The sequence below is a fragment of the Pleurodeles waltl genome, chromosome 6 (genome assembly GCF_031143425.1).
Source record: "Pleurodeles waltl isolate 20211129_DDA chromosome 6, aPleWal1.hap1.20221129, whole genome shotgun sequence".
NCBI lineage: Eukaryota > Metazoa > Chordata > Amphibia > Caudata > Salamandridae > Pleurodeles > Pleurodeles waltl.
This window is the reverse complement of record NC_090445.1, coordinates 163,729,609-163,743,477: the sequence shown is the minus strand read 5'-3', so window position 1 is coordinate 163,743,477 and position 13,869 is coordinate 163,729,609. Positions and strand designations below refer to the sequence as shown.

Here is a 13,869-nt window from a genome sequence, read left to right as displayed (position 1 = left end):
CAGTACTAATGCTTGAGCCTTTTTCGCTTTCCACGTATGGTGGTGGGCGATCATTCAGCAATTGTATAATGAACTCCTCATCATCTGACTCGTCTCCCCTTTTCGAGTTTCTATTGCTCTCTCCTTCTCTGGACTGACTCCTGTTTGTCTTACAGGTGGCTTTCCTTCCTTCCGTCTCCGTTTCCTCGGTAATCGCTGGAAACAATTTAATCCCCTGCAATACGTCTGATCTCCAAACCTTTTGTGTGCTGTCCCATCTAGCATCCGCTAGTGTCTTTTCTACTTTTCTTATTCTTGTCTCAAATTTCTTTTGTTGTTGGTTTCTAGCTATTAGCTCCCAAATTGCTAATGCCTCAAACTGTGCTGGCCTTGGAGGTACTTTCATGTCGTATAGCGCAAATCTCAGATTTTCTAAAACCCTTAGGTTAAACGACCCATGGATAGGGAACGCTACACTTCCATGTTTTTCTGTTAATTTGCACCATTGTTTTAACCAAAGACATGGCGCTACACCCTTTTCTTCAATGACGATGTAAGCTGGTGTACCCTCAGGCGGTGTTTCTTCTCCTACATTTGCTTTAATATAAACATCTCCCCTCATGGCACTTTTAAATGCTTTGAAAAATTTCATCTTTCCGTCTTTTGTTTTTCTAAAATATGTAATCAATAAGCGACTTTAATTCCCGGAATACTCTTCGCTTGCCTTTCCCCTTCCAATTGCGCTTCACGGACTGCGTCCGATCCGTGCGCGACCCTTCTCACCAACCGACCTATCCCAGCGCGGCTCCTAGTGACGTCACACTCACACACTGCGGCTGACAAAGTCCTGCGGCTTGTCCTCTTTTCATTCGGCTTCACTCATAAACTAATTTCTGCACTACAACGCGAGCACTTAACCAAAAGAATAAAAACAGATCTGTCGGTTTACTACAGGAAAGGTAATACAATCGCTTCAGAAACCTTAGGGATTTTTCACTAGCCTCGGCAGTTATTCCATCTTTCTCGGTTTCCCACTTTCGCAAGCTTGACCCGCAAACTTTACTCTCAACTGATCAATGAACTATTCTAGTGCACTTTAGAATTCGTCAAATCTCAAAGTCGAAGTTTTCTTTCACTCTGCAACATTCATACCGACTTGTTGACCACGCCCGATCAACCTATTAAACCAACCAGATCACAACATCAAACAAGTGTCACATACACTTTTCAACATACTCCGGAGTCTCTTGACCTCGCAGGGCCCGTCTCAACATCAACAACCACGTGGACAATTTTTCTCTGCTCAAAGCGCTACACACACATGAAGTTCGACGACTTCCCTACTCTCACACCTTTGGAGTAACACTCCTCTAATATCTTTTTAACCCCTTAAATCCTCACAAACTTCTCAATTAATCTGCGGCGATAAGCTGTGCAAGCGCGAAACCCTAACTTCACTCATACCGTCACTAGAAATGCTGAGACCATTCTCATACCTCCATGTTCCTCATTCGCAAGCTCCGAGATCCCGGGAAAGTCATCGGGGACTTAGGGCATCATCATCTCTCCAACTTGTTTTATCAAAGAAAATTCTAACCTGACTCTGTCTATTGTTCGGATGGGGTCCCAAAGGGCTAAACCATCAATCTCTGCTACCATCTACTGATAACGCGTCCAGCCCTTATAAATTACCTGTACCTGGACACGTTGGAGGTCGGTGAATCTTTTAACCGAGTCGGGCTCTCCTCATCCTAAATAGTCGGGTCACTCAAATCAATAATCACTAACTGTTGTAATCGGTAATCAGTATTCAATTAATAGATCAATACAACACATCAGAAATCAATAACAGTTGGTATTTCGGCGCACCATGACCTTTCAGTCATGAATAACCACACCAGTTTATTGAAAGTTAGTGGATTTATTTCCCTATATTAACAAAGCTAGCACGATATATATGTGTCTCAAAACCAATTGATATATGTATATGAACATTACTAGCTGTCCATAACGGCGGAAGAAACGCAATCTACGCAAAATCTGAATGATGATACACTCTGTTATAGCAATGCAAATCACCAATGTGACTAACTGTATTTGACTAATTGCATACATTCGGTCAGCATAACAAGATTTCAATTCTTCATGATACATTGAATGAATACCTCGACTAACCTCTAATTAGCATTGGCATGTGGGACTTCATGCAAAACGAATTTAGTCAACACAAATTTGGAAAACTTCTAGCTAGGACTCTATCAAAATTAGCAGTTGGTACCTAAAAGGAAAAAACACAATGCATAATACATTTATCCTTTCATATTTACCAAATACAATCAGCATTCAAGAAAAGTCTTCGTCCTTCAGGTACCGGTTGATCAGCATGGGACAAATTTCAAAGGGGCAAAGTTAAGGGCAAGTTTCCCTGCAGCGGCAAGGAGAATGGGGCAAAGTTACTGCATGGGCAAGACGGGGGCAAATCAAAGTTAAAGTCTCTAGGGTGAGAATTCTTAAAGTCTCTTTCTCTCAGATAGAGAAAAGGGCATCAGGGTGTCGTCCAAAATGGAGTCTGGCATCAGGCTTCAAACTGGCATCGAGGGAAAATGGCTGACTTCTCTTTGTCCGGTGGGTTTAAGTAAGAAACATTCCAAATTCTGTAGGGTCTTCCATTGGAGGGTTCAAAGTTTGGCTTCAAATTGTCCAATCAAAAATTGTCTTTTACTAGCGCTCATTTATGCATACACTGTCCTTGGAGCCTTGGAACACAAATTGTATCATGGTTTGCCAATTATTTTACTATCTGTACCTTCATTGTCCGCACCTGCAGAGACTGACCTTGTATCAAAGGGGATGTAACCGGCCTAGCACGAAACCTTGGAGATAAGTGTACCAGCCAGTTTCTACTGGAAAAATACAACTTCAAGCAAGAATATATGTTTCATTAGTTCAAGGAAAAATCATGCAGTTAGAATTTGAAGCCAAGCAACTAGGCCAAAGCCTGTACTAAATTTAAGCTAAGCAAAACAGTATTCAGGCAAGAAATCATGGCATACATTTGCGATTATGACGGATTAGTACATTTTTAATACTTCATGATTAATAAAGCTCGTTTATAATGATGGCGAACTACCCCGAGGGCACAATTTCCCTCGTACATTATTTCTTTTACTAAAATCACACTTCATTATGTGTTTTCGATTACACAGTATACATGAATATATGTCGGACCTTCTATTTCTGCGTCATCAGGGGTGTTAGGTTATGTTGTATTGGTGAGGCAGGGGGTCGTTTAATAATGTCCGTTATGTTAAATGAGTCTGCATACCTGTGCTAATAAAGTGACCTTTTGCTCTCAAAACGTGCCTGATTATTGGGCCTTCCTGCCCGAAAAAAGTAGCGCTCCCCCCAGCGGATGTAGGGCGCCTGAACAGGGTACCAAGTTGTGTTTCATTGAAGGGCATGGGGGGGAGCAAAGCATAACTGGAAGGTGGCTGCCAGACGAGTGGTCCTGCGGGGAAGGCTGGCAGGGCACATCTTTGGGTTATCTGTTTTAGGCAACATGATGTCTTATGGGCCACTGATTTCTGGCTTGACTTTTTTCTCAACGTGAAATAAAGACTGCGTCGTCTCTATTAATTCCGGCATGGTAGCTACGGGGTAGCAAGGTGGAAGGGAGGGTGTTAACACGAATTTGGGGGTTATAGTCGGTTCCTTCAATATGGCTACCCGACCAAGCCTATTCATCTTTTTTCACTTGGTTCTCCACTTTACGATTTACGCCACGCATGTCCCAGCTCTTGCCACCACCAAAGTTGGCTTTCCAGCTCCTCGCACAAGCTGCCTGGCAACTTTCTCCCTCAGCTGGCTGCCTGCCCCCTCCATCTGGGAGCCTCGAGTCCACGCCCCTCAGCTGGCTGTCCACCTACTCTGCCCTCACAGCTGGTCCCCCTCCCCCATTCTGCTTTCCCATTTCCTCCGCATCCGCAGGCGGCTGCCTCCGTCTCTGGAGGTTCTTCCCAGGTAGGGGTTAAGCTCAGCGATAGCCTCGCCCCTTCGCCTCCCTCCTCCTCCGCCCCACCTCCAACCCTTGACTCGGTGCCAGGGGCACTTGATGATGCAACACGCTGCTTGGGCCATGGCTTATTTGCATAAAGTGACTCCTGCGCTTCCCAATTGGTCACTCCTTCGGGATTCCCAGTTTTGATTGGTTAAGACGCATCTTGCGTCACCAGGGACTATTCTGTAGCTGGGCCTGGGCTGGCAGCGACTGGGGGAGGAGGGCTGTGGGCGGAGCCCGGGCCGGGGGTGTGTGCTGGGGGCGGCTCCCTCCGCAGCCCAGCCCCGTGCTCCCGGGCAGCAGGAAGTCTGGAGCTGCGCGCAGTAGGACTGGGGAGCCGTGCGTGGGAGATCCGCACCAGCCTAGCGCCCATCAGTGTGCGGTCCAAGGCTCACGGAGAGCGAAGTCTGGGTCCGTACACCCCCTAGACGGACTGGCACTTACACACGGGAGACACCAGGGGTATCAACCGGACCATTCACCTGAGGGGGAAGATCCTGCACTTAGGTAGAGACTGGCCCCAACTGGGCCATACATCTGCAATAGAGATCGGCAGCCAGGCTGCCCACCGGTGCTCCTGGCACATCGACCCTTGCACTTTAGAGAGACCGACAGGCTGCACTTGTACAACGACCTGCCGTCGGGCCGTACACTCTATATAGGAACCGGTAGTTATTACTGACAGAAATCGACTAAAGGTCTTCCATCAAGGATACTGGCTGGCACTCAGCGTTTGGACATACACTTCAAGCAGCGATCTATCGGCTTCAGCGATTTGGACACCTTATAGAGAAACCATCAACCACCGGGGCCTTACACGAGTAGTAACTACCGGAGGTTAGAAATGACGGGCAAGGAGTCTGGGAGACCAGAACATTTCACTAGTGCCTGATGTTAGCTTTGCCCACGTAATTCAGCTGCATCTTGCCGCACGACCTCGCCCCCAATCTGACTACTATTATTCCCTGGATCTTTATGCACCAGTTGCGCCAACAATCTTCAGACTTCCCAGCTGTTCTTCTGCATGGATCCCAAACCATTCCCCATTTTGTTGCCCATTTGTGTCCACTAACTTGGAGAGAGCAGTGGTGTCAGTGACTCTACCACCAAGCAGTGGCGCTGGGCTGCGGTCGGATGTTAGCAGCGGCCCAGCACCCGGAGAGGCCTTGTCGGGGTGCAGGGGGCGCCCCCTCCCCGGGGCCAGCGCGGATTGAATGCCTTTTCAGGGGATATGCTGGTTGGTGTGCTGCAGGCACGGTTTCACCCTACTGAGGAGAGACTATGGCGAGAAGGAGGAAGAGGAGGAGTCCTTCGAACTGCAGATGAGCAAGGATGAGCAGGTGTACCCCCAGCGGGTGAGTGCGTGAGACCCCTTCACTTCACTCTTCATCTGGTTTAACCCCTCCCTCCTTACCCCTCTCTTGAACTGTCGCTCTGTTTTATTGCCCCTCTCAATCACTGTCCCTTTGACGGACAACTCGAGGCTTGTTACGTCACCACCCACCCCAAACGTAATAGCCGGACATCGTCAAGCGCCTACTTTACCACCCCCACCTACCGCCCTCCTTAGATAACATTCAGTGACTTAAGTGACATTTCTCGACACCATTGCCACTTACACCTGCTCACATTGATTCCCCTATTTTGATTATACAAATCGCATAGATTTCACCACCCAACTGCTTCAGTTTAGGCCACGAATTTGTCATGCCAGGACGTGATCCTTGAATTTGGCATCCCTTGTCTCCGTGTATATGGTGTACTCTGGCCCCATACCGTTACATCATTTGGAAAACCTCAATTGCTTTCCATTGGTATCTGTTAGTGAGTAACACTGGGACATTCAGTTAAGCATAAATCGTGTGTTTTGGGGGCATTCCATGAAACCCTCAGTTTACCCGTCACCCCACCCATTCCACAAGATCATGCACTTTGCTCATGCTTAGCCCCTCCCATTTGCCATCATTTGATCTTTTTAAATTAAAATCCCTTGGCTCAACAAACTCTGTTTGATCCCAAACCGCAGCCCTAGACCATTCCACCTCATCCCTTCAGCCCCCTCCACGCCCCCCACTAAAACCACATTGCCCACGTCTGTCCTCAGAGGGAACGTGCCTGGACCAGAGCAGGCCTCAGGACGCCACCCGAAAGAGGAAGGGAGAGGCGATTCTGTATCCCCCAACTCGCCCTGTGTCTTTCACTTTTAACTCTTATGTTTGTGAGTTCCTGTACTGTACCTTGGTCTCTCCCTTTAGTGCTTCTTGTAGTGCTTTGTCTTGGGTTCATTCATTTGATATTACCCAGCTGCAACTCCAAAGCAATCAGTCGGTAGGATGGCTAATGGAAGGCAAGCAAGCGCCTGCTGCTGAGATCTGTGTATATCTTGCAGGTGTCGGTTTATATCCGAACGCGGCATTATTCTCATTTAAGCGTATTGAACTGCCAAGACCAAGTCTTTTGATTGTGGATCTAATCCCTGCCTTCTGGGCGGTTCATTCTTCTATACTTTAGTTTTAACATCTGTATGAAATCAGTGGCAGAAGTCCTTCATTAGAGGCATGGCCATTGGAATTAAGAGATTTTGCTGCTTTCGTTTTCCGGATAATGATGGATTTGCCACATAGTCCATCATTTGCTGCATGCAGAGTTGGGGCTCTAAACCTAGCCCAGACCATGGCCTGACCCATACAGTTTATGCTCCAACACCAAAAATACCCTTCCTGTGCACTATACAAATCTGCAGATAGAAACAATCTTTCTAGCTCTAAAGTTACTAAAAACTCAGCAACGTATGCTGCTGCACAGTGGAAGGTTTACCGACCACCTGTCTATTGCTTTTTGCTGCATGTAGGTGTCAACGTGGTAGTAATGAGGTAAGACGTTTGACCAGATTTTGCTAATGTGTAACCGTGACAAAATAATTCGGTGATACGATCGCAAAGTGTGCCGTGTTCATTACTCCACATAATTTGACTTTTCTTGCCAAATAATCTTACTTCCCATCTCCCCCGGCATGCATAATTCCACGGGGCCCTGATTATTGGGTAAAACAGGCAGTCCTAATTGGGATACATGTGTATGTGGTATTTCTATAGTGCACACCCAACCAGAAGGCAGTAGGGTGCTGTACATGGGCCTCTGCGCCAGTGATGCTGCTTCTAGGGCAGAGGTCTTCAAACTGGGGGCTCCCCATCGGGGGGGGGGGGGGGGGGGGGGGGGTGTCCTATCAGTGATTGGCCAAAAGAAGCATTATACAGATAACGGGCCCTTGTTTTAAGCAGAGCATGTTATTGCATTTAAAAAAAGGTATCAGTACTTAACTGCAACATATTTAAACACTGCCATCTTTATAAAATAATTGTGAAATATTCTGTGGGGGGGGGGGCAATGATTTTTATTTTTCAACTGTGGGGCGGCCTTAAAAAGTATGGAGACCACTATTCTACTGTGAATACCTCACTTCATGTCACCATGAACAGTGCTTCAAGTTCCGAACTTTTTACCTACAAACCACTAGCATCCTAATTAGTTCAACGGAGTAGAACACCCAGAATGCATTAGGTGGACGCACAAAAGTCCAGGACTGGAATCCGTTTGTAATGACATGGAGGGTGTACTCCCACACACATTTCCTCACAGATGACAAGTACGGTTTGTGTATTGTTCGCTAGGAAACAGGCCAGGTAATTGAATACGCATGGTCCTAAATGTCAGACCCCCAAATACTGTTACCAGCACAAATAAGGTTCTTATCAGATCTGACACACACATCTGGATGTTTTAAAGTGTTTAGAGCAGCGCACCAATAATCTGAAAATCGCGAGAAATTTGAGAAAATAAAACATGGATTTTGTGTTTCTTAGACCATGAACATTCGACTGCAAAATGATGGTATTAAGAGGAAAGTCGGTAAATTCGGTTCCTCTGCGAGCCTATTGGCCAACATATAAAACTGATGATTTTGCGACTTAACGGTGCCTCTGAAAAGAGAAAGAATGAGTCCCACCTAGGCCGGATTTTTCCGACTCTTGTCTTTCAAGCCCAACTGACGTTTGAGTCCAGTGGGCCCTCGTCATTAGATAACCACGTTTCCCCCCAAGGCAGCCCCTTGAGACACTTTAATTCGATTCTTTGTGAATGCTAAATAGTTAACGGAGGCATCATTTTTGGTTAGCATGGTTTATTTATTTAACATTAGACATGACGTCTGTACCCGACAAGTTTTACATAAGGTCATTGTTGGTAAGTTACAGAATAATGCAATATATAAACCAGGAGGTGACAGGGATTGAGCAAATACACTGTTTTAAGGGGAGACAGTAAAACAGAAAGAAAGCAGTAAGACAAACATACATAGTTTAATAAGAAGGTAGATCTATTTATATTTTTAGAACGCAAATGGCCTTCTACTCTTAGCTTGCAAAACGCTTAAGTTTTCCATGTCCATGTTAAAGTAGCTCGTCCAGATTATGTTTTTGCTCAGCATTCTGGGGATTGCAGTCCTGTTTATATCAGAATCATACCTGGACTAATCCTCCCAGAATGAAAAGTAAAAACTTGGACTTTTTTCTCTGCTGTTTGCTTGCATGACGCTGGCTCCAGTATTGCTTCCTCGGCACCGGTTTTACAGAGGTGCTCTTGTATCTAAGCTTTACCACTCACACAGGCCTTTTTTCAGACACACTCCACAGCCACCATTTTTCTTCTGGTTTTGGTTAAGGAAACTGGAGACTTTTTTTTTCCTTCGGCTCCCTGCCCCCAGGACAGAGCCTGGAAGCAGCAGCACCTTCTTCAGATCTGCCAGACAGCTTCCTGTGGTCTGTTCCTGATGACTGGGCAGGATGAAAGCCGGAAGCACGTGCACAGTGCAGGCCCTGCTGGGAGCGAGAGGGGGTGGGACGGTGCCTGCTGCGAGGGTGGCGGCGTCCACACAAAGTTACCTTGAGGGGGAGGGGAGGCTGCTGCAAAGGCGCTGGTGTCCACAGAGTTACCTTGGGGCGAAGAGCCGTGCTACCACAGAGGAGGGGGCTGCTGCAATGGTATTGGTGTCCACACAGTTACCTCGATGGGAGGAGAGCCCTGCTACCACAGAGGGGGGCTGCTGCAAGGATGCTGATGTCCACACAGTTACCTCGGGGGAAGGATAGCCCTGCTACCACAGAGGAGGGGGGGGGGCTGCTGCAAGGATGCTGATGTCCACACAGTTACCTCGATGGGGAGGAGAGCCCTGCCACCACAAGGGGTGGGGGCTGCTGCAAGGATGCTTATGTCCGTACAGTTACCTCGGGGGAAGGATAGCCCTGCTACCACAGAGGAGGGGGGGGGGGGGGGGCTGCTGCAAGGATGCTGATGTCCACACAGTTACCTCGGGGGAAGGATAGCCCTGCTACCACAGAGGAGGGGGGGGGGGGGCTGCTGCAAGGATGCTGATGTCCACACAGTTACCTCGATGGGGAGGAGAGCCCTGCCACCACAAGGGGTGGGGGCTGCTGCAAGGATGCTTATGTCCGTACAGTTACCTCGGGGGGAAGGAGGGCCCTGCTACCACAGAGGGGGGGGGGGGGGGGGGGGGCTGCTGCAAGGATGCTTATGTCCGTACAGTTACCTTGGGGGGGGGAAGGAAGAGGGGGGGGCTTCTGCAAGGATGCTGATGTCCATACAGTTACCTCGGAGGGATGGAAGGGCCTGCTACCACAGAGGGGGGGGGGGGGCTGCTGGAAGGATGCTGATGACTATAGAGTTACCTCGAGGGGAAGGAGAGTTCTGCTACCACTTGGGGGGAGGGCTGCTGCTGCAAGGATGCTGATGGCCATACAGTTACCTCGAGGGGGGAGGAAGGCCCTGACTACAGTGCGGGGCTGCTGCAAGGATGCTTATGTCCATACAGTTACCTCGGGGGGAAGTAGAGCCCTGCTACCACAGAGGGGGGCTCCGGCAAGGATGCGGATATCCATAGTTACCTCGGGGGGAAGGAGAGCCCTGCTACCACAGAGCCGGGCTGCAAGGATGCTGATATCCATAGTTACCTCGGGGTGGGGGTGGGGGGGGGGGAAGAGAGCCCTGCTACCATAGCGGGGGGATGCTGCAAGGGAAGTGGTGTCCACACAAAGTTATCTTGAGGGGGAGAAGAGCCCTGCTACCACAGGGCGCATGAGAAGGCGGAGGCTGCTGTCGAGGGAGTGGGGGGTCGCTGCAAGGGTGCTGTTGTACAATGAGAGGTGCCTGCTGCAATGAGATTAGTGTCCACGCTGAGTTAACTTGAGGGCTAGGAGCCGCGGCTGCAACAGCGGCGCCCTGCCACCGTACAGCGAGGGGTGCTGCAAGGGTGCTGGTGGTGTAGAGAGAGGGCGAAGGACCCGCCTACAGACTGCACTGCTCCCGAGTGGCACAGTACCGTGTACGAGTGGTTCACCCAGTCGAGTTTTTCGTTGCATACTGACTGAGATTTGTAGACCTGTGTAACCAGTCATCAAACCTGGACTAAAAGTTACAGAATTATCAGAACATTCCTGGGACAGTTGAACTACCCACGCATGGAACTGCGAGACCGGAGAGCTCCGTGGCGCCAGCGGGAGGGCTTTAGGAACTACCGCGGGTACCTGTGCAAAGGGGTAACTCAACGGAAAGGGAGGGGGCAGGGCCAAGCAGGAGTGTTCTGCCGTTACAGAGAGACGGTTGCTTTGGGTGGGGATGGTTTACCCTGGGTACAGGGTCACAAGGGTAAACTGAGGGCAAGATGGCTGCAGAAGGAATACCCTGCAACCAGAGAACCTCCGGGGCGGGGTATGCACGACTGCTGCAAGTGTGCTTTGTACTATCCGAAGGTCACTCCGTCGGATGCACCTGGTGCTGGTGGTTGATGTTGTCAACCCCTTGCCTGCAGCGGGCTACTTCGACGGCCTGCAGCTCGCGCATGAGGCTGGCGCGAGGAGGTTGCCGCCAAACGGAGACCTGCGAGGGCGCTCTGTGTTCTCCAAGAATGGCGCTCTAAAGAGGGTCGTTTATAGACAGGATAGCCACGCAGCCGGTGTCTATAGCCTGGATAACCACGCAGTCGGTGTCTAGGGCAGTTATTAGAACGGGGTCGAGAACAGTACTACCTCTGGGGGCGGTGTGAGGCCTGAAGAGTAATACACAGTTCTCGTCAACAGAGTACATGGTGCCGGTGTTCACCGTCTGCAGTGTAGGGTAGAAGTCAAGAGACCTGCTGAGCGCACAAAAGGTGTGTGGACCGGAAGAGAGCTCCCGCCTAATTGGAGGTAAGGATTGGACATGGGGCTGGAAAAATGGATAGGGCAGCAGTGGTTAGGTCTTGTCAATGTTTGTATCTGAATGAACGAACCAATAGCAAGCCAGATTTGAACGAAGATGGCAACTTTAGACCAATAGTATGTACGCACGTAGGATGCTTAACAAACACAGCCTCTTATAGAGCTTACAGCCAGCCCCTAATGCAGCTTCTAAGCACTGCATCGCAACAGTTGTTGCTTTGAGAAAGGTACTGAAAAACAGTGGGTAAGAATGTACAAGCACGATTCACGTACCGCCAGGAATGGCCTTGAAACATACAGCGGCCGTCTGTTGGGGAGACTGACCCCCCCACGCCGCTTACGTCCGGTGATCCATTCATCTACAGTGCTAGCCCTTGGGTGACCTCATCCCGAAGCAGAGCACGATAGGCTGCTCCGATAGGAAAGCGAAGCGCTCACGATCGCATAGTATTAGGTTGCTGCCATTGGTCAGGTGCTTGCCGAGGAATTTATGTCTGGCTCCCACTCACCCCACAATCCTACAGTATTTTATGTTTTTTTTCCGGTTTGCCATATACTCTTAGCAAGCATATTGCATTCTTTCATACTTGAAGGGGCTTTGGTTCAGCCCTTTGCTTCTTAGGCCCAGGAACATTCAGCAATTGTCCTCAGGCATTGTCGAACACATGCTGGATCTACCCACAGGGATAATTTTGTTTCATTTTCTTTGCAATGGATGTATCCTTTGGCCTTCATTTAAACGCACGGGGCAGTTTAACATCTGAAAAGTGCACTCTGTCGTCACACAGTTATTTTCCACATCAGTATGTTGTGGACAAACAGCCCTTTCATTTAAATTGTTTTGCACTGCAACATTTTTATAAAACTTTTGTCAGTGCTCAAGTGTGAGCATCAAACGTATTGGCTTTGCCATATTTATTCTGAAAAAGTCAGCCTACAAATATTTTCATAGCCAGATTTATTTTTGTTATTGCCGTTTTGTATAGCGCTAACTCGACCCAAAGTAAGTGGAGTGCTTTATATCGACACCTGTTGCATTACACAAGGTCACATTTTTTATTTATTTATAAGGCACAAGGAGATTAAGGGCCTGATTTCGAGTTTGGGGGAGGGGATTATTCCATCAGATATCTTGTCCTCATTACAATCCCTATGGCAACCGTAATATGGCAGATGAGATATCTGTCACGTTTGTGAAGGAGTAACCCGTCCACCAAACTCAAAATCAGGCCCAAAGTGATTTTCCCGGAATCATAAGATGTTGAGCCAATGCTAGAACTCATACCTAGTAACCAAGTTTCAAAGTTAGCAGCTCTGGCCATAACGCCACATCCTCCTCCAAGATTAGGCCCTTCATGGATGAACAAAGCTGACAAATGGTCCCGTACCATATGTAACATCAGCCAGTCCTGGCATCTTATACAACATCACTTGGCATACTGGGAAATTTGAACCCATAATTAAAATATTAAAAACAAAACTAAAATTCCCACATTGCAGCTTGCTTTTGCTCAAAAATCTAGGACTAGCTGTAGGAATCTCACATAATGAGATCCAATATATTTTTTTTGTAGGTTGTATCATTTGACTTTTACAGTTTTTTATGATTTAAGAATTGGCGGTGGATACGCTTAGCTTCACAGCAGCTTGCCAATACAGTGAGTGTTACCACTGTTGTGTCGTATCTTCAAGAGTGTGTTAAGTTCAACCACCTCCTTTAACATCTTCAAATCTGGTTTGGGCCCTTCAAGTGCGAACTTTGGCCAGTATTAGGGAAGAGATCTTCTGTTTCCTGGATAATGGCAACAAAACTGCTCCTTGGACCTCCTGTCGCCTCCGACACTGCAGGCCACTCAATTCCACTGGAAAGGATCAAACACTCAACTGGCATATGCAGGGCTACTCTGCAGTGTGTCCAATGTTCTCTCAGCCGCAGCTAAAAAGTCCGGATTGGAGCATTCAAATCATGCATGTGTCAAGTGTCCTGAGAGGCTCAACCAAGAATCATCTCTTGTGCATTACTTAGGTATGCTGCTGAGGTTCAGCTCCTTGAGCAGTACCAGGTCACCATCTAAATGCAAGCTGATGACTCACAAACCCACTTGGAAAACGTTCCAGAGAATTAAATTAACATCATTTTGTGTCTGAACATGTGTTCCATTGGATGAGGGGTAGCTTTCGTTGCATGATCCTTTCTTTGAACAAGATGCTAGTAATCTGACTCAGCACCCATGGACTGGCCCACAGACCTTGGAATACCCTTCCCTTAAAGTGAACAACTCAGGGTATCATATGTTGATTGTGCACTTTATTTGGCTCAACAATGCCCATAGAAGGTTCATAAAATTATACATTGAGCGGAATAAAGTGCATCCACATAACAACATGGTAAAAAAAAAGCAATATAACAAGTACAATAAACAGTAAAGTGCGTACAGTGGTACAGCTAAGGGTGGGACAATCCCACCACAATCCAGGGATCGCTACATTCACTTTGGTACCATGTGCGTCCCAGCCCTTTAGAGGTTTTGTGGCTGCTTAAAACACATATGCCAAGACAAA

General features: G+C 48.0%; 1 protein-coding gene across 1 annotated transcript in view; it reads left to right on the top strand.

Annotated features, from left to right (window-relative positions):
• Positions 1-4,322: 4,322 nt before the first annotated feature.
• Positions 4,323-13,869, top strand: part of PLEKHH3 (pleckstrin homology, MyTH4 and FERM domain containing H3) — a 264,118-nt gene continuing 254,571 nt past the window's right edge. Inside the window, exon 1 of the mRNA XM_069237720.1 lies at positions 4,323-5,391. Coding sequence (XP_069093821.1) covers positions 5,251-5,391 — 141 coding nt within the window. The 5' untranslated portion in view covers positions 4,323-5,250. The remainder of the gene's footprint in view (positions 5,392-13,869) is intronic.